Source organism: Arabidopsis lyrata, assembly GCF_000004255.2.
Source record: "Arabidopsis lyrata subsp. lyrata unplaced genomic scaffold ARALYscaffold_5, whole genome shotgun sequence".
NCBI lineage: Eukaryota > Viridiplantae > Streptophyta > Magnoliopsida > Brassicales > Brassicaceae > Arabidopsis > Arabidopsis lyrata.
In genome coordinates, this window is record NW_003302551.1 from 2,533,362 (window position 1) to 2,556,304 (window position 22,943).

A 22,943-nucleotide genomic window follows, 5' to 3' on the forward strand; every position below is an offset into this window, starting at 1 on the left:
AAAATGTATATATAGATTGTTAGCATGCTCGACTTTGTTTTGCGTCGTTTTCACATCTCTTATTATTTCAACATATTTCCAATTTTTTTTTTTTTTGATTAAAATATTTCCAAATTAATTTAACAGAAAAAAACATATTTGCAATTTTGCAAATGATTAGTCGATAATACTTTCAAAACATAATTTGTTTCTGTCGTATGTTATTATTACATCATTATTAAATATTTTAAATTTTATTATATTGCTTATTATTATAGATAAATACTAGAAATATACGATCATGATGATTAAATTTATAAACGATTTTATGAATGACAATTCTCTCTGCAACCGATCTCAATCTGGAAGAAAATATTAAACGGACAAGATTTAGATATCGCAATCTTAAAAGTTAAAAATGTGTCAAGCTCAGATGGCTATAAGAAAGAAATTTCTTAATTACTAAATTTTATAAAAATTGCCCAAGTGTAGTTGATTGATTAGGATCTAAAGTCTAAACTTGTACCAAAAACGACTTTAGCACCCAGCAAAGAAAAAAGGTTGAATAATTCATTAATATATTTAAATTCTATTTGTTTTTATATTTAAATTCATCAGCCAAAGATAAAAATAATTAATTGTTATCAGGAAGGAATTATTTTTTCGAATTTGTATGCTCATGTATAACACGTCATTTAGGTGGCCAATATGGACGGTCCATGTGTAATCCAGACAAAAATTGTTCGGGTTGTAATTCTTTGTTTTGGTATATCGTTTTGTTAGGAAGCAACCGAAACAATCGTTTTCGAGCAAAATAATTTGCAAAACTATGAAAGACTTTCGAAAAGAGAAAACATGATGATATAAGTAAATATATAATCAACTATTTTATTGATTCTGATACCGATTACTTAATTTTGAACAGTAATTACTTTCTTACAGAAATGATATTACTACTTGGAAACTTTCATATAGTTGTCGACTGTTGATATCAAAACATAAATAGGAAAAGACTATAAAGATATGTTTCAAATATTAAAACTGATTTTTAAAAAAACATGGTGTCAAATCTCACTAACCCATTTAATCCAACATCAAAAGTACAAAGAAAAAGAACTATAGATTTTCTATCAATGTGAATAATTTGGATTTTAAAAAAAAAAAAAAAAAACTGAAAATTAGATATGTGATCTTAAGTGAAGATACATCATTATTTTAAAAGACATAGAATAATGTCAATTTTACTCTATTTACCAACACAAATTAAAATTAAAATAACATTCAATAGTGTCTTTTAAATAAAAATTCATTTTACAGCATAATTAAGTATAACAAAATAGCATTTTTTTCATATTCCTTCAACATAACACATATTATATTAAAATTTTCGTACTATGGGCCTATGGCATATGCGAAAAAAAATAGATGTTCTAAATTAAGCAGTTTTTTCAACAAGAAAAAAACTTTACCCTGCGTAAGATTTTTCATGTATTTTGTGATAATTAAGAAACGGACGTATTTTCCGCGAGATGCTCTGCTTCCAAAGTAGAAAAACAAATTGTATCAAATTTGGAAAAGCGAAGAACAAATGCGTAAGAGAATAGAGATGGTGGCCCATTTCTATCTTTCTCCATCAGAAAATCCTAAAAGATAACATATTAATTCATTTTTTCTCTCATTTTACATATATACATATCTCGATTAAGATTAGGTTTCCTCTTTATGTCATGTTTGGTTCATTCCAAACACATTAAACGCTTTAAAAGATTAACTCTTATAGTGTATGTATTAGTTTGAGTAATAAACCCGAATTCTTACAATTGAAAACATGTGATTCTACGTCTTGCTTGACTAGCAAAATAAGTCTTCAACTACTAACTATTGTGAATGATTAGACTTTCAACTTTTTTCATTGTTTGTGTTAGAAAGATATAGAAGATTTGAGAATATATGTATATAAAACAAAAGGAAAAAATGTTAATTTGCTTTAATCATATCATATCGTGTTAGTAATTCTATATCTTATCATCCACTTTTGACTTATTCAATTAACTTTTAAGTTTCATAGCAAAGATAGGAAGGAAAACGAGATAGCAAGTCATATTAAAATGGTTGGTTGTGATTCACACTTGCACAATAACTCATTTCCCTCTTGTGCCAAATTTCTGTCTAATTTCGTCTGCCAGTCTGCCTACAAGGTCCACAACTTTAATATAATTACGCATTATTAGTATTTTTTGAATGTCAAAGAAGATCTACGCAGTAAGTACTAAGTAGGCGATCTTCTAGAGGACTAGAATAAATAGTGGGAATTTAGACGATTTATAGCGCTTTAAGCAGTTTTGAAATAAAATAATATATATTTTATATATTAATATAACATAATAAAATAATATAATAGAAATCATCAAATTTTTAAAAATAAATTTAAAGTTTGTATTTAAAAATATATCAAAAATTCAAAATACAGAAGCAAGAAATATGAATATTGAAAACACGATTTAAAAAAGAAAAGTTTAAAACGTTAGACACATGTGATGTGAATCCATCTACCTCGCCCAAATCACCGATTAGTTTGCTCCAAATCTTTTAAATTAAACTAATTTTAGTAATATCTAAGCGATTTAGGGGTGTCTAACGTCTAGACAGCCGTCCAAACCGCTTTTTAACACTAGTATTTTTGTAATTATTTACATATATATATATATATATCAGTAAAGACGTTATTGGAGAATATTATGATGACTCAACTTGAAATCAGCAAATATGGATGGTGTGTGTGATGTATAAGCAATTTGGTTTTGATAGCGTTTTTGAAGAATATAATGCTCAAAAAAATGCTCAAACATGTTGATATCAACGAACTAAAATGGAGTAATTTTAATAACTCATTATATGAAAGAGAAACACGGAAAAAACTCTTAAATGAATTTTCAGTTTTATGACTGAAATTTGGAGGTCACTGATAATTTATACATAATATGAAATAATATAAAAGATTAATATTATAGGTCGTAATAAATTAAATAGATTTAATTACTTGAAAAGAGTTTTCAATAATGTGATTTGTTTTTTCGACGTAAAGGGTATAAATGTTTTATTTTCTTATAACATATGACAATAATTAGTATTAAAATATACTTCATCTGTTTCAAAATATTAAAATAATTTGTTTAAGGTAAATGCACACATATTAAAATAATTTATTTTTATTTTAAAAACATCATTTATAATTTAGTTAAAACAAATTCAACCAATCATAAAAAGTCTGCAACAATTAAATAGTCACAAGTTGTCAAATACATTTAATTAAATTTACCTTGAAACTTGTAAAACATCTTGTAATATGAAACAAAATCTATATTATTAATTGGGAAGGATTATATAAAAAATAACCTTACAATGTGTACAAAATTACAAGAGAATGCCATTACAATTTTCTGATTCTACTACTTAAAATAAAAGATCTGCGAGGGGTATAATGGGACAAACATAATCAAACAGAGACGCGGATCTTGGATCATGAAGTCGGATCTCGGGTCTTTATCACCTTTTTGGAAGGAGGAATAGCAGCCCGATTTGTTTGATGAATGATCCTATTGGGCTTACGAAGAATAGGCCCGATCGGGTATACAATATTTATAGAAAATAATAATCAGATTCAATACATTTATTAAAAATAACCATAACAAGCAAATCTATTATGAGGATTACAATCTCTCTACTCCTATATTTCTATAACAACCTATATGACAAAATCCGTTTATTGAAATAGCCATTTTAGATTAAATAGCTTCAAAAAACATTTCATAACAACTAAAACTATAAATGCGAATTATAATGAAAAAAATCACGGAATAATATATGCAAACTCAATCCCGCATATTCACCTAATCAACTGATAACTAATCGTTCGAGATTATATCTCCTTGATTTAGTTTATATTTAAAGTGATAAAATCTTTTCAAATCCACATTAATCAATAAATTCAACTCAAAAAATCATTATCGTATTACAAAAAATCGAATAAAATCAATCATATACCTTAAATATTCTAATAGATTTAATCCTCTTCCCCCGTAATTTTCTGAACCCTAGAAAAATTATAGACGACTTTCATAACTATAAATATAGGGTTTAGAATTCAGAAAAACTCACCTTTCCATTGTTTAAACTGTTCTCTTCATAAAGTAGAAAATACATAATTTTTTATTTAATATATATCTTTTACATATAACACCATTAAGTAAAATGAATTCAACTAATTAGAAAATACATTTTAAATATCATTAGTCAAAAAAAATTAAATACATTTAATTTTTGCATAGAAAGTTGAAAACATCACTTAAAATGACACAAAAAATTTCTCTAAAACATACGAAAAGAATATATATTACTCCCTCTGTTTCAAAATATAGGATGTTTGCGATTTTTTATTTTGTTTCAAAATATATGATGTTTTGCAACTTTCTATGCAATTTTAATATATTTGATATTTTATGACTGTTTGTATTCTGCAGTCTATTTTCTAATTGGTTAAATTTTTTAAATCAACTCTTAAATGATAGTTTTGAAATAGAAAATAAATTTTCTTAAAATATGTGTTTTTAACCCAAATAGCCATAGGGGGGTGTATTGGACTTGGTATTTTAGAGGATTTTAGGTGAATTTTAAAATCACTTGTTATTCAACTGGTGATTTTTAAAAAATTTCTCAAATCCTTTGTTATTGAACTTGGAATTTATGTAAAATCACTTAAAATAGTTCATAATCTCTTGTTATTCAATCAACAATTTGTAAAACTCATATCAAATCTACTGTTATTGAAAAAATCACATCTTTTTTAGAATAGGCTACTGAAAGTGATTTTAGAGAGTTTTTTTTACCTTTTTAGTTGAAAAATATGACTGGAAAAATCACACCCTTAGAGGTGGAACTTTGAATGATTTTAAAAAAAAATGTGTCGAGAAACAATTGCAGAGATATTGTAATTACCTCCATCTCTGCAAGTTACCTCAATTAACAAAGATATTGCAACATCACTTCACCAAAGATCTACAGATTCACAATTTTACTTCCTCCATTGAATTTTTTTGCGTTGCGTCACTCCCTAACATCCTCTCCAATTGCTATATGCCAAAATCCTTCGTTTCGTTTGATTTCTCTTGAAATCTCAGTCAATTTCGAAATCCCCAATCCTTCTGGAGTTCGGATGCCGCTGAAATCTTCGTCATTGGTCCATGATATATTTTGTCGATGATGTTGCCCTTCTCCTCTAGCCCAAATTGTTTCATTCCGAAATTTGCCTCTTCGTGATGTGGATCAACATCCACCCTTCTTTTTACGTTTCGTATTATGTCCATAATCAATATTTTGTGACTGCAACTAGCTATATATGTCATTAGCAAAACAATCATCACCAACCCACGTAGATAGTGAACCCCACAACTCAAAATCCATAGAAAAAATTTCAAAATCACAACCTCAAATTAAAGAAAAAAAGATGACACTTGTTGAATCTGTATCATGGAGCCTTGTAGTACTCTTCTATGCTTGTTGAACTCGTCGTTGTGAGAATGGGAGCTGTGAAATCCAAATTTTCTTCTTTTTTTGGTTAAAAGTATCCTAAAATCACAAGTTTTTAATGATGAAATCTCACCAAATCACCAATCATTTTTTCTTTATTTCTATATAAAAACTCTTAATAAATAACCAAATCTCCTAAAAATTCACTCAAAGCTCTCAAAATTCTAAAATAATCAAATTCTACCAAATCTCCTAAAATATCAAATCGAATACACCCCCCCTATATTTTGAAAAAGAGGGAGTAGTAGTTAGTCAATTTCTCTATATATATTATAACCTTAGTAGTGATTATTTGTTTAAGTGTTAATGAGTGCTTCTCCACTAGGCCCAACATCTCATTAGGCTATTTTTCTTAAGGCCCACTAGCTCAGCAAAAAATGAAAAAAATCTCTTGAAAGCATTTTTGAGACCAAATTACCAAACATCTTGAAGATAATAAAAAAAATAATTTTATATACACATAATTGATTATTATTACTTCTTTTTTTTTATTTAATATAATTCCTTTTTGTGTTAAGTGTTAACCCATAAATATTTGTATTAATTTCAAATAATTGAGACTGGATTCATCGTTATATGACTAATCATTTTACACGACGTAATTCATTGTACCTATAAAATTGTAGAATTTGAAATTGGATTACATTATAATACTTTTCTTTTACTCCATTTTAAAATTTTATTTTAGTTAAAAAAAAATAGATTATTGTAAGAAGGAGAAAAACTTGAAAGGACTACAACGACAAACTAACGCAGTCTGGTTCCGGTTTACAATTCAGATCCAAACCCAAACCCTGTAACCCGACCCGATTAATCCCATCGAGTTCTCCGTCTCGAACGCCGTTACTATCCAACGAATTTCTCAACCCAAGATTCTGAGTCCGTTTCCTCTTCTTTGACGGTAACTCTCGTTCAACAACACCGCCGTTAACTTTCGCTACCGTTCTTGTCGCCACGTGTACTCTCCGTAATATCTTGAAAAACTCATCCACCTCTTCCTCCGTTACCGTCCGAACAACTTCCGTCGACGGTTTCTCTATGTTTCCGTTATCTTCTTCCCGGCGTTCCTCTCTCTTCACCGAACTCATGTTAGCCAAAAGAAAATTTAACGGCGTCGTTTAGCGTGGACAAGAAAATTAATATTTGCGGAATTATTTTGCTACCTTATAATGAAACTCTTATAGCCGTCGGTGTGGATTTTGGACGGTCGATATTGTCAACCACTAAATGAATGGACGGTGGAGATTGATGATGATGACATCATCATGGGATGTTTTAAAGCGTAAGTGTCATGACGTCACTCTTTAATTGACTTTTGGAATAAAAGGAAGTCATGTGGAAAAAATTGGTATCGGCTATATTTTTATATAGAGAGATCTATATACTTTATTATTTAACAAAGACCAAGAACTTAGGCCAAAAACAAATAAATTAGGAAGACTAAGACATTTTGAGACAACATAAAAATTAGGAAGACTAACGTGGGGAAGATTTTTCTTGCGATTTTTATTTCCTAGTTTATTTATTTATTTATATCCACTATCATTTTAAAATAATACGTGGATTTGTCATGATTTTTCGAATAATATAAGCATTAAGCACTAATTGATATTGGTGTTTTTAACTAAAATAAAACATAGACCTCACATAAGTCTACATATGGGCCTAAAGGCCTTTTTAGTTAACCATACATTATAATTGGGCCTTTATATGTTAACAACGTCGAATCAATTGTAGGGTCGATCGTAAGGCGGCTAAGCTGTTTCCAACTTTCCAACTTCCGACAACAGCTTCCACTTGTGGATCCTTCGCTCTCTAGACTTCTGTTTTTTTTTCAACTCTCTGTTTTGTCTGACGTGTCCACTTACTAATAATTTTTGAAATGACTCTGCATATTTAGGCTATGATTGGTAACCAATTTTAAAGCTGTACAGGTTTGTACAGCTTTGACAGTTACCAATCACAAAAACTTTATGAAAAGCGGTACACTATAAAAAAAAAAAACTGATTTTTGGACAAAAACAAAAGTAAATTAAAACGGTTACGGTTAAATACGGTTACGATTACGATTAAATACGGTTATAACGGTTACGGTTAAATACGGTTATAACGGTTACGGTTAAATACGGTTACGGTTATAACGGTTACGGATAATTACGGTTATAGTTATTTGATGACTACAATACGGTTAATATCGGAGGCGAAATCTTACGAGTTACCTAACTTATTATAATACTTTTCATAAAATCAAAAAGTATGTTACGAACCAAATTTTCTTCATTTCGAGCAAAATAACAGTATAACATATTTGTTTGAGAAAAGACCATTTTTTTTAACGTAGATTTTTTCATATGCGGTATCATTTACTTTTTTGAAAATCTTAATCTGAATATTCGATAATTTTTTTTGCATTATGTGGAGTTACAATTATATTTTTAAAGTTTTAACTATGCGGTTAACCATATGGTTAAATAACGGTTTTCATATGTTTACCGTTAATTAACGGTTACGGTTAATATATTTTTTAACTGTAACTAATTATTTTTTACGGTTACGGTTTTTAACCGTTTTATACGGTTACGGTTGAGAAACGGTCCGGTTACGGTACAACATATGGTTACGGTTAGCTTTTGGTCATACCTAGTAAGCATGACCAAAAGCTAACCATAACCGTATTTTGGATCGTAACTGGACCGTTTTTCAACCGAAAAACTAGATTAGTTACGGTTAAAAAAAATATACTAACCGTAACCGTTAATATACCGGAAACATATCAAAACCGTTATTTAAAAGAACGATTAGCCGCACGGTTAACCGTATTATTAACCGCATAATTAAACTTTATAAAATATAATTGTAACTATGTATAATGCAAAAAAAAAAAGTCTCGAATGTTCTGATAAAGATTTCCGAAAAAGTAAATAATACAGCCTATGAAAAAATCTCATTAGAAATAATGGTTTTTTCTCAAACAATTATTTTGGAATGTTATATTGCTCAAAATAAAGAAAATTTATTTATTATAGGACTAGTAAATTTATATTATTATTCTAACAATAAAATATTGTTCATTCTATATAATCTTATTTTTCATATGTAATTATATACTAAAGTACATTTCTATATAATTTTTTCTTTCTTTCTAAATTCTTAATATTATTTATTATGTGTACCGTTATGATGTTTCCAATCAGAATAAATTTTTAAAATTTGTTCTGCGTTATTTTTTTGTACAGCTTTCGTGTTTTATTCTTTTGTACAGCTTTGTACTATTCCCTAACAACTAACAGCTTCAGCTAACCGCTCCAGCTAATAGCTTGTTACCAATCAAACCCTTAAATTAGTATAGAAATTGCTTGATGGTTGTCTTCGATGGCTGAATTATTTATGAATGTATTAGTCCACATGGTGAAATGTCTACGTTTTAAACACCACGTGACACTGATAATCCGACACCTGTATCTGTGGATGCGATGATCCTTTTACTTTTCTTCCCACTGAATTAGAGATTTTTATATAAGAAATGTAACAAAATATTGCGAATTTGATCTAATAGTGTTTCTATACTACAAATTTCTTATTTAAAAAGTTTATTTAATATATTGTTAATTTGTCTAATTTTTGTCACGACCGTTTTTTCTTTACGAATAGTCTTTGACGTATACACTCTTCTAAATTTGTTGACATTTTGTTGTTTCTATACTTTAGAAAAGTATACATACAGTGTCTTTACTTTATTACTAGATTATGACCCGCACGTATGTGCAGGATTTTATATTTTAAAAAAATTTCTAACAAATTTTAATTTAATATAAATTATTTTGTTGTTTCTATGATATATATTTTAGTGTATTAAGTCTGGTTCTACACATACGTGCAGAGATATTATTATAAAAATTGTTATATAGATTTTAAGAATATAAAATATTTTGTTGTGTTAGTGAACTTCATAATAGTATAAATATTATAAAGTTAGAGTAATGAACGAAATTCAGTTGCGTTAGTACGTAGTTATATTTTAAGATCCGGACCTACACGTACATGCGAAATTATATTTAAGATCAAATTAAGTTATAATTTAGTTGCAAAAGTTAAATGATGTTACGTTTTTATTTTCTAACTAATCAAAATATTTCTAAAATTTTGATTACATGCGTTAAATAGGATATAGATTCAGTTTTAGTTTGGTTATTTCATGTATATTAGCTAGGTGTAACTATTTTGGAACAGGGAACCTATCTCGTCCTGTATTTGTCATAAATTCTTTGTCCCATAACCCGTCTCATATACGTGAAATAAAAATATAACGGTCCCGTATCCGTCATAAATAGAATATGTGTAACTGAAAATGTACGTACAAGGTTGTGTGTAAACAAATTTATTTTATATAGTGCTCATAACCCGAACTCATACCAGTGGGGTATTTAATTTGATTTTTAATTTATGTTCCCCTCCCATCTCGTCTCGTAATTCATATTCTCATTTTGTTCCATTAAAATCATGTTCCAAATTCTTGTTTGCTTACCGTTAAACACCATACAATACATATTGTGAGTTTTGCTGATTAATATGTATGTTGTTAAAGTTACAAATATATTTTAACAAATTTATTAGTTTTTCTTTCCCTAGCTAAATTGATTTGATTTTGGACTAAAAATAAAAATTTGAGATACATCTCAAAAAGGGATATGCTATTGCTGCATAATTTTATTTGAATGAAAAATATATAATTAGTTTACATTATTTCCAAAACTGTATGCAATATATTAGGGATTTATTTAAGGAATATATGGTTGAGAAAGAAAAAATAAAACGCAAATATTTCGAAATTAATATGTATAATCAATTGTTTAGATATTTCTGAAACTTGTTCTAAACGAAGGCCATAATTATAATTACTTTAAATTTATTATTATTTGAGTTTATTTCATAGTAAATATAAATATTTGTTAATATCTAATATCGTTTTTAGAAATTGTGAAATAAAATTTCGTTTTATATTTCAAAATTTGTGAAAATATTATCACAAAACTGAATCTTAAAATATTTGTATTTAATTTTCTTACGAAATTTCAAATTCAATCTTAAAATCCTCCATTGATAAATTTTTTAAAAGATAGTGTTTTTAATTTTGAATTAAAATGATATTATTTTTATTTTTGATATAGAATAATCTATTATTGTTGGTTTAGATAAAATCTTAGTTGGATATCAAATCTTAGTTTTTCAATTATCATTGGTAAACAATTTTTTAAAAATTAATTTCAAATTTTCGTCCATAATTAATAAGAGAGAGAAAGTTAGTTTATTTTTTTGGAAATTAATAATTATTTAAAAGAATTTTATTTTTTATTTAAATATATTAATTTTGTGATTATTATTGTACTTTTAATGAATTTATTTGAAAACACTAAAAATCAATGGCATCTTATGTAATATTTTACCATTCATAAGGTTGTTTAATATCTAGTGATTCCCAATTAATAGTATAGATTGCTTAAAAACTTTTTTGTCTACTGTCGTCGAAAAATGTCATCAAATTAATTTGTTGCCTTCATTACATATAAAACTTTTTAAAACAAGAAATATCTACATTATTAGCAAGAGAGAAGTGCTATATATGTCATCAATAGTGTTTTTATAAATGATGTTTTATGTCCCTGTTATAGTAGACCCCCTTACATAGGATAACGTTTTTTTGTATGTTATGGTAGAGTATTCTACCATAGCATTAGTTAATTAAACGCTTTGATATGGGCAGTGCCGGCTCAGATGGGTGGGCGGGCGGTGCGACGGCCAGGGTTTCAATCCCGTAGTCCAATAATTAAGGGACCCATTTTTTAAAATATTTTTCTAAAAATATTAAAAAATTAGATTATAACATAAAAATAAAATTTAGAAAGGTCTATAAAATTTTTTATTTATTGTTTTTAGTATTAGTAATTAATATTTTTAACAAAAATAGCACAGAAAATTTTTTTACAGCAAAAAAACATTAAAAAAAAATTTCTAAAAGTCCAAATTTTTTTTTTGCCCTAGGACCCATAAAAATGTTGAGCCGGCAATGGATATGGGTCATTGTATATGTATAGTGTTTAATTTGGTGGAGAAAATGCTTTTCTTACTTCTGTAAATGCAATCACATGCATTCACGCGTGCGTTTACTGTTTTCTTTTTTCTTCTCGCTTTTTTTTTTCCTACTAAATTGTTGCAGGAAAAAAGTTTAGTTATCCAACATTCCAACTCTTTGAGAATGGCAATCTTGAAAATAAACAGGGGAGTAGGTCTGGACCAATGTGGCAATCGCTAGCGATAAGCAACAAAGGCTGTGGAATAAACAAAATTTGGAAATCACGAGTTCTTAACATTTTATGGAATTGAAAGAAAAATACACTTTCAATATATTTTTGGTATTCCAGTAAAAAAAATGCTTTAAATTTTTAATGGAATCAATCGTAATGAACCTTAACCTAACAAAAAAAATCATAAAATTTGAAGTTGATATATAAATTTCAATTTAGAGATCTTAACTTTTAGGATTAATTCGGAAGCGACCTGTATTAATTTGTTTTAAACCTATTAAGACCGAAACCAAATAGAATCGAGTAAAACACGTTAGATCTTTTTTTTTTGTATTCTTAAGGTTAACCACATATACATCCGTGGTAGGCCTGGGCAAAATACCCGGAACCGAATACCCGAACCAAAAAACCCGAAAAAATATCCGAACCAATTTTTAAAAATACCCGAATGGATTCTAGATCCCTACCCGAAAAAAACCCGAACCGAACCCGAACCGAATCCAATACCCATGGGTACCCAAATACAAATATATACCTAAAAATATTAATTATATTTATACTTATAATATCCGAAATACCTAAAACTAAAATCATAAATCCGAATATACTAGGTATTTTTGAGTAATTCGGATACATTTGGATATATTTGGTTAAAAAATAACTAATGATGTAGTTTTTTTTTTGGTAATTTTAGTATTTGTAGATATTTTTGGTTATATTTGGGCAAAGAGTAATCAATGTAGTTTTGAGAAATCGGGTATTTCGGTTAGATTTGGGTATATACGAGTAAAAAAACCCGAACCCGACCCGAACCCAAAAATATTTCGGGTATTTTTGGTTAATTTCAGGTATTTTACTTTTTTATTAAAATACCCGAACCGAACCGAACCCGAACCGAATTTTTAGAATACCCGAATGGGTCTCGACCTCCTACCCGAATAGACCCGATACCCGAAAAAAAAGAACCGAACCCGAACGGGTACCCGAATGCCCAGGCCTAATATTCTGTGGTGTAACTAGATCTCAAATAATGGATGAGCTCAACTTCTAAAATACAAGCTTAAATGGATCGGTTCAAATCAGATAGAACTTAAAACAATTTGCAAGTTATTAGAGTGATCTAGTTCATGTTATATCACTGAATTTTGTAACCCCTATAAAAGATGAGTAACCTAACTTAACCCCTGATCTAGTTGACCCAAAAAAAGGACCATTGACTTAATGAAATGTTTGAGTGTTGAAGAAAAAAATCGAGTTATTCAAAAGAGTTTTGTGTTGTGAATTATTCTCATTGTATTTATTTATATCCACTAAAGATGGGAAGAAGACTTGTGAATTATGATGAAAAGTCCCTCGGTTGGTAGCAACTAGCAAATGTGGGCATGTAACAATCCTCCACGTTCGAAATTGTTCTTCTTTAGCACAATCAAGACACTGAAAAGTAAACTACCTCTAATTTAATTAATTAACCTCCCAAATTCTCATGTTAATTAGTGGAACTGAATTATACCCCTCGATATTTTTGTAAGATATTTTTGTTGAATGCAAAAAATATAAAAATCTATAATTGATTTTAAAAATTCTTTTGAATTTTTTCTTAAGAGTCAATTTGGGAAAATGAGTTAGATAATACAAGTACACATCACATCAAATAATATGAATAATAAATAATTCACTAAAACATCTTATCGCAAAAAACAATGAGGGAGTAAGTTAATTATTATTTTTTTGTCGGCCAAATTATCCACTAGATAAAACCATAGTACATAACTGTTTTGACAAAGATTTTGAGACAAGATACAGTATAATGCAATTTTTGAATTCGGGCGTTCTTGGCAAGTGCATCCGCTGTGAAATTCAGTTGGCGCCCTATATATCTGAAGTGGTACGATTCCTTTGCCATAGCAAGTATACTAGATTATGTATCCGCGCGTTGCACAGGATTTTGATTTTTTTTTATCAATGCGAATCTTTAAATTATTTGAATTTTAAAAGATTTTACTTTACTTATTTTCATAATCTTTCCATAGTAATAAATATTTTTCACACTTTTCACTACAATTTTTCTAGTTATCTTCTATGATTGACTCGTCGTCTCCTGACATCTACACTCTTTTCACCTTATATTGACTCACATATAATATATTTGACTATGAATTAGTTTTCAAGATATATCGTAAATATTTTTTCATTCATATCTTTCAACATTAAATTTTTTTTATAAGTTGCATGATTTTTTTATTAAAGTGAATATTAAAAAATCTCGGGAGATATTTATCATAAAGTGTCTTTCACCATGTTTGGTGCATGTAAAATTGATTTATAGACAAAAAAATCTTATATATAGACTAATTCCTATTCACAAACATCGTATTTCAACATCAAATTTCGCACTTTATCTTGACCGTTTGAAAAAATAAAATAAAAAATTCATACATATATAATTTGACGTATATTATGATTCTATATAGTATTCTTAATGTTCATTTTCGTAAAATTTGTAACTTACAAACTCATATAAATCATTCTAATTTTAAAATACAATTTTTTAATCCTTAATTTTTACTTCTAATTAAAAACTCTTCAATATACCATTACTATTCTAATTTCCAAATAGCATTCGCAAATATTATTATTACACAGTTTTTTATTAGATTGGATTATTTTATTTTTATTTGTGATGCTTAGGATAGTTTTTGTTTTATTTCAAATCACCTTAACTTTTTTTATCTATGTTAAAATTTCATAAACACTGATTAATACGTAGTTTTTCTTTTTTTTAGGTATTCATTTGATTTTTTAAAAAACCCACCACTTTTTAATTTAGAAAACACTGATAATATTGAATTTTTTTAAAATGTAACTATTTATATTATATTATAATTATAAATAATAATATGTACTCAATTCTTCTTATTTTTAATCAATATTATGAATTGATACTTTAACATTAAAAATATATTTTTAATTTTAAATGTGTATTTTTCAGAAATGAATTACTTTTTATTTTCAGTAAAAACCTTTAAATTTAGTATATTTTTAATTCTTATTTTTCTTTATTCTACTAAATAATTGTAACTCTTAAAAATAATTGTTTTATCATTTAAATATAGAAAAATTGTTAAAAATACTCATTTTTCAATACCCCTTTTCAAAAATGCCCCTATTGAGAGTTCATTTTTAGGTCTGCCCTCTTTTAATTTTTAATGACCATTTTACCTTTATTTGAAACAAAATTAGATCCACAAAATACAAAATCTTTTTTGGCGGGAAAAGTGATCCCGCAATTTTCCCGCCAAAACACTTGTAAAAACCTTTAAAATACCTTGTAAAATTTTCTCGTAAAAATTTTTCCCGCCAAAAACTTTTTTTTGCGAAAAAAGTGATTCCTCAATTTTTTTGGCGGGAAAAATTTACAAGGTATTTTAAAGGTTTTACGGAGTATTTACAAGTGTTTTGTAAGGTTTTACAATGTATTTTAAAAGGTTTTACAAGGTACTTATAAGGTTTTATAAGGTATTTATAACTTGTAAAACCTTATAAAAAAACTTGTAAAACCTTATAACTTGTAAAACCTTATAAAATAGCTTGTAAAATCTTATAATATCTTATAAATACTTGAAAAAAATTTACGGGAAAATTTTACAAGGTATTTTAAAGGTTTTTACAAGTGTTTTGGCGGGAAAAATTGCGGGATCACTTTTCCCGCCAAAAAATATTTTGTATTTTGTGGACCTAATTTTGTTATATTTCCTTATATATTTGTGATATCTTTTATTAAAAAAAGAGTAATTTAGTCATTTTGTACATAAAAATAGGTATTTTTAAAAATGGACAGCCAAAGGGGGCATTTTTGAAAAGGGGTATTGAAAAATGAGCATTTTTGTGAGTCTCCCTTAAATATATATTTTCTTTTGATGGGGAGTCTCCCTTAAATATATGATAAGTTCTTTTTTCATATCTCTAGTCATTTAGGAATATTTACTAATTATATGTTAAGATACAATTATCTAATTTTATATTTATCCAATCTCTATTCAAAATTTTCATATTTATGTTATAACATCTTATCCCAAAAATCATTGAGGGAGTAGCTAATAGTCACTCTCTTTGTTCTTTATAAAATTAAAAAATGAATAGATATTTTTGTCCAAAAAAAAAATGAATTGATATGTTATCGTAGTTTAATAATATTTTTAATTCACAGAGCCAAAATACCCACAGTGAATATATTTAATAAAAATAGGGTTTATGATTCCTCACCGTCCGCTTTTGGTCGCTTTCTCAATCTTCTCATTCTCTCTCTCCCATGGCAGCTTTTAAAGACTCACAAGGCCTATCCTACGGTTCTTCTAAGCCCTATCCAAGCCCATTTACCTTTTTATGCGTGGGCCTGGACTCGGTTTCGGAAAATTGAACCGAATTTAACCTGCTCCTCGGTTGGGAAGTACGTATAAAAATCCTGATTTCTCATCGAAGAATAAAAAAGTGTGGTACGTATAAAAAAGTGTGGCCAAGGGAAAATTGTTGTTACAGTATCGCGATTTCTCATCCGCTGCTAACAAGGGTTTGTCCCAAAATCGAAGCTTCTCCTCCGGTAGTAACGGCAAGGGTAAATCATTTTCGTCGATTCTAATTTTTTTTTTAGCTTCTCTGGTTTTTTTTTGGTTTCTTCGAATCGGAACAGAATATATTGTTATCTGATATGATATCTTAGGAAATGTGAACCGTATTGTAGATATTTATGGGATTCATTTTTGGCAAGTTGCGGTATATTCATTCGATTGTTGATATTTATGGGAATTTCTTGCTGTATATTCTTGCTGATGTTTATGGTAATTTATTTTTGGATATTCGATTGCTGATTATTGTTGATATTTATGGGAATCTATTTTGGATATTCGATTGGTGAGATTTATGGGAATTTATTTTTGGATATTCTATTGCTGATGTTATTGTTTTTTTTTATTTATTGATTCTAGGTCACAATGCCAATGTCGGGGTAAGAAAATTCATTGAAATTGGTTTTGAATAACATTTCCTATTGTGTTTTGAATGAAATCAATGAAATTCATCTCTAAATATTTTGGGATTCTGCCAATGAGGCCACAGACAACCAATTATACGCGTATTTCATCGAGGCATCTGCTTTCCGGATTGAGCGTCGTCTGAAGAACTGGAACCCTTCCTCTAAGAAGGTGGAGAAGCTCATCAAGTTAGTGTCTGCTACAAAGAGGGCCGAGTGCCGTGTGATGCGTTGGGCAATGGGAGAAGAGTCAGTCTTCTTAAAAGCCCGGGACTATGATCAGCAGTCCGCCTCTAGGGCGTTTTCAAGAACCATAGGTCTGCTGCTCGTTTTTCTTGGATTCTGGGAACTAAAGAGGACTGCCTCTTACGCGTGGGACTCCTACAAGGAGGATTTCGCTGTTGTGGAGTTGAATGCAAAGCTTCTGATTATTAGCAAAGAGTCAGCTGCAAAGATGAAAGACTCAGTCAAAAGCCAAGGAGTTTACAGATGAAATCAAGACGACTCTTGAAGACTTGAACAAGAAGATTCTTCTCATCGCTGAGAAGAATGAGAAGAATGAAAAGAAGACTCCCTAGTTTTTTCTTTGATTGTTTTTTGTTGTTTTTTGGACCTTTGGATATTATTTGGAACTATTTTTGCTCATTCCCATTATCTTTGACCATCGAAAAGGTCAAAAGGAAAAGAAAAAAAAAATCAATACGTTGAAAGTTACCAAACGACGTCGTGTTTTAATCGCTACGTAGCGCGAGTTTTTAACTTTGTGAGATAAAATAGTTCGGACAATTAGCTTAATTCAATAGGCCTGGAAGCCCATTAGTATAGAAGAATTGATCCGTCAATATTCAGATAAATTGATTGAAACTTTGACTGCAAAAGTAAATATAGAAACCCTAGTTCACAAATTCGGAAAACGAAGATCCAATTCGACCAAGAAGATGATTCGGAATGCTGTTGCCAAGGGAAAGTTGTTGTTACAGTATCGTGATTTCTCATCCGCTACTAACAAGGGTTTGTCCCAAAATCGAAGCTTCTCCTCCGGTAGTAACGGCAAGGGTAAATCATTTTCGTCGATTCTGATTTTTTTTTAGCTTCTCTGGTTTTTTTTTTTGTTTCTTTGAATCGGAACGAAATATACTGTTATATGATATGATATCTTAGGAAATGTGAACCGTATTGTAGATACTAGATTTTGTACCTGCGCGTTTGATTTAAAAATCCCTTCTATTAATATAAAATTTTCAGTATAAAATATAGTATTTCGTAAAATTTAAAAGATAAATATTTGAGCATAAATATAATAAGTGATATACAACATATATAATGTCGACGATATTGTTTTCTTGACAAATTAATAGTTTGATATATATCATATTGTAACAAAGATCACTTAAAAAATTCGCGAAAAGAATAAAAGGTATCGACCACAATCTAATGACCCATTTATCTTATCTCTAAAAGAGTTTATTTCTTCTTCATATTCCATGAAGACATTTTTTTAAAAAAGTTTTGAAGTTAATTATCGATTGTTGACCTAATTGTAGATATTATTTATGATTAAATGTTGATACGAACATAACATCATTCCCTATAAAATGCGAATATACCGAGTTTCATGAACATTATTTAGTGTAAATGTACATATATAGTACCATGTTGGTAGAACAGCTTTAGCGAACTTGTTTTACCCATTGAAGCAAGTTGAGCGCGCCATAAGATAATTATCGCCTAAGTCATCAATTGTGTCTATCTTATCTCACTTTGCATGATTACATGACTAAACGGTTAAGCCCAAGTTTGAATCTAATAATCTGTTTAATAATTTATGTCATTTATTTCTCTAAAAACTCATTCATTTCACACAATTAATGATCTCAAACATTTTACCTTAGTCATGTGTATTATCTTTCTAAGTCTTAGAAATTTATTTTCAAATACTTTTAACTACAAATTATCTCGTCATCTTCTATGATAAACTCATTGCCTGTTGACATCTAATTTCTTTTCACATTCTATTGACTCACATATAATATATATTGGACAGTGAATTAATTTTCAAGACATATCATAACTATTTTCTTCTTAATTCCTATCTTTCAATACTCAATTTTTTTGGGTTAAAAGCATTTCATTTAATTGATGAAATACCAAACTTGTTTTTCTTTTTTATCATGTTATAAAGTTATAGTTCAACTTGCGAATATGCTACACAAATTACATATCATATTTTTTCTAACAGCTTAATTACATATCATTTTTTGTATATTTTGTTGTAAAACTCATGAATAATATGATCATTGATTATTTATTTTTTAAAGATGGATGATAATGTTTTAAAATTTTCAAGATTTGTTTTTATAATTTCACAAGATAAAATGTGATTTTTGCAATATCTTCGGCTTAAATTATCAATTTTACGTTGAATTTAATAATTTTTATTTTTCTTTATGTAATAAATAAAAATATATAGAATATTGTTCTTAGAAACTAATGTTACTTTAAATTTAATGTTCTTGTTTAAAATCTTACATATGGAATTGCATATATTTAGTTTTATACTTCTTTTCACTATGCATTTAAATTACTTTCATTCTAAAACTCATTATCACATTCAAAAATTTGAAGTATGATTATTTTTAAGTTTTATCTAATAAAAGTTAAATTATATTATTACTACTAATAAAATTTGAATATTATTATATTTATTATATTAACATTTCATTTATTTTACATAATTCTTTTTTTATTTATTTACTTTTTTTTATTAATTATAAGTCAAATAAATATGTAGTAAATGAATGTTTTAAATTTATTTTAATGCTATAATAAATTATGTTGTTTAGGTGGATGCTTAGGTGGATATGATAGATGGAGAGAAGACTCTCCTATTATATATATAGATTTATGGGATTCATTTTTGGCAAGTTGCGGTATATTCATTCGATTGTTGATATTTATGGGAATTTCTTACTGGATATTCTTGCTGATATTTATGGTAATTTATTTTTGGATATTTGATTGCTGATTATTGTTGATATTTATGGGAATATATTTTTTGATGTTCGATTGGTGAGATTTATGGGAATTTATTTTTGGATATTCTATTTCTGATGTTATTGTTTTTTTATTTATTGATTCCAGGTCACAATGTCAATGTCGAGGTAAGGAAATTCATTGAAATTGGTTTTGAATAACATTTCCTATTGTGTTTTGAATGAATTCAATGAAATTCATCTCTAAATATTTCAGGATGCTGCCAATGAGGCCACAGACAACCAATTGTACGCGTATATCATCGAGGCATCTGTTTTTCGGATTGAGCGTCGTCTGAAGAAGTGGAACCCTTCCTCTAAAAAGGTGGAGAAGCTCATCAAGTTGGTGGCGGCTACAAAGAGGGCCGATTGCTATGTGATGCGATGGGCAATGGGAGAAGAGTCAGTGTTTTCAAAAGCCCGGGCCAATGATCAGCAGACCGCCTCTAGGGCATTTTCCAGAACCTTAGGTCCCTTGCTCGTTTTTGTTGGATTCTGGGGACTCAAGAGGACTGCCTCTTACGCGTGGGACTCAACATTAGTCTCAGTTTCAATATGATTCGACACATTATCATCTACCCATTGCCTTATCAAACCACACACTTGGCGATGTAGCAACTTCCACTGATCATCTGTCTTATCTTCAAGTTTCCTCTCCTCAAAGACAGGAACATGAAATTCCTTCACAAAAAGCAAATCTTCCATCTTGCATTTCCATAGATGATAATTAGACCCATTCAAGCTTATCATTCTGCGCATATTTTCTATCGCTCACAAAAGCAACCAATAACCCAAAGTTATTAAACCAGTGCTCTGATACCACTTTGTTGGGGAAACGACGCACAATAGCGCAACGGAATAAAGTTTCACCCGCACTTATGTATGTGAAGAAAATATAATAAACTTGCAGCAAAACTTAAAAACGTAAAGTAAATGAGACACCAAATTATACGTGGAAAACCCCCTCAATGTGAGGAGTAAAAAACCACGGGACCGTAGTCCACTCAAAATTCCACTATCACCAATGTATTTGAGTACAACCACGTCCACCAGAGAATAAAGCTACAGAGAGCAATCTCCAACAATAAGAAAGAGAACACAAAAGCCTAGAAATATGCAGTCTCAAACAACCCTATATTTCAGCTCAAACCGAGAAGAACTCACCGTTGGATCTCCACCTCTAACCTCTAAAATGGATCGGTTCAAATCATATTGAACTTAAAACAATTTGCAAGCTATTAGAGTGATCTAGTTAATGTTATATTACTGAATATGTAACCCCTGTAAAAGATGAGTAACCTAACTTAACCCCTGACTTAGTTGACCCAAAAAAATAGGACAATTGACTTAATGAAATGTTTGAGTGTTGAAAAAAAAAATCGAGTTATTCAAAAGAGTTTTGTGTTGTGAATTATTCTCATTGTATTTATTTATATCCACTAAAGATGGGAAGAAGACTTGTGAATTATGATGAAAAGTCCCTCGGTTGGTAGCAACTAGCAAATGTGGGGATGTAACAATCCTCCACGGCTCCACGTTCGAAATTGTTCTTCTTTAGCACAATCAAGACACTGAAAAAAGTAAACTACCTCTAATTTAATTAATTAACCTCTCCAATTCTCATGTTAATTAGTGGAGTTGACTTATACCCCTCGATCTTTTTGTAAGATATTTTGGTTGAATGCAAAAAATATAAAAATCTATAATTGATTTTAAAAGATCTTTTTGTAAGATATTATTGTTGAATGCAAAAAATATAAAAATCTATAATTGATTTAAAAAATTGTTTTGAATTTTTTCTTAAGAGTCAATTTGGGAAAATGAGTTAAATGGTACTACAAGTATACATCACATCAAATAATATGAATAATAAATAATTCACTAAAACATCTTATCGCAAAAACAATGAGGGAGTAGTTAGGGCCTGACTGGTTTAAACGCAGTGGACGCGGTTGCGTCTGCGGGAGTTTGCGGAAGCGGGCAGTTGCGGTTTCAAGCGTTATGATGCATTTTGAACGACTGGTTAAGCGGTTGAAAATTGGTGCGTTTGCGGGAGTTTTATGACTGGTTAACCAGCGGATGCGACAACGGTTAAATCGAAAATGATCAAAAGAAATATAATAGATAATTATATAATAAAGTATAAAAACACCAAATATTTATATTATTATGATAAAATACAAAAAAATTTATATACAATTAATAATAATAAAATATATAAAATTACTACATAATTATTCAAAATAATATATTTCATAGTTAAGTGCTTATTACTTCATGCATTTGGTTCATAAAAAAACAGCATCAAGTAATATAACAAATTACAAAAAAAAAAAATATGACAAACTAAAAAAATAGATGTTTTGAATTCTTAGATCCTCTAGATTAATAATTTTATTACAATACTTAGTTTGTATTTTGTCATTCTTGAATTTTTGTAAATAGAAAAAATTAGGGTTTTGAGAATTAACGTTAATATATATAGGGTTTGATAATTTTTTTTTTTTTAATTTATTTGTTATTTATGTATTTTTTAATATATGTATAGGATTTGAATAATAAAAAAAATAATAATTTGCCAACCGCTACCGCCCGCAACCGCAAACGCTTGCGGGAAGGAGCTTTTGAATTCGGCGGTTCGGAGCGGTCTAGAGCGGTTCAGAGCGGTATAAAACGTTTTTTATGATTGGTTTTAAACGCTAGTAACCGCAACCGCCCGCAAACGCTGCGTTTGCGGGTGGTAGCGGGAGAACCAATCAAGCCCTTAATAGTCACTCTCTTTGTTCTTTTTCAAATTAAAAAACGAATAGATATGTTATTTTTATTTCATAGAGCCAAATACCCACAGTGGCACAGTGCAATAGCAGTAACAAGTAATTGTCATGTATTATAATTAAAAAAAAAAATTGGACACAAAGTACATTATTCTTTTCTCAAACTAAATATATTTACCATATGTCCATCATATAATTCCAAATTTGGAGTAGTATGTTTTGTTACCATATTGTAAAAACAGTT

At 28.9% G+C, this 22,943-nt stretch overlaps 1 protein-coding gene across 1 annotated transcript; it reads right to left on the reverse strand.

Moving 5' to 3' along the window:
- Nucleotides 1-6,167: 6,167 nt before the first annotated feature.
- LOC9313004 (protein NIM1-INTERACTING 2) lies at nucleotides 6,168-6,793 on the reverse strand. The gene has a single exon (XM_002876890.2). It carries the CDS (start codon nucleotides 6,651-6,653, stop codon nucleotides 6,300-6,302), a length of 354 nt encoding a protein of 117 aa, XP_002876936.1. The 5' UTR covers nucleotides 6,654-6,793; the 3' UTR covers nucleotides 6,168-6,299.
- Nucleotides 6,794-22,943: the final 16,150 nt, after the last annotated feature.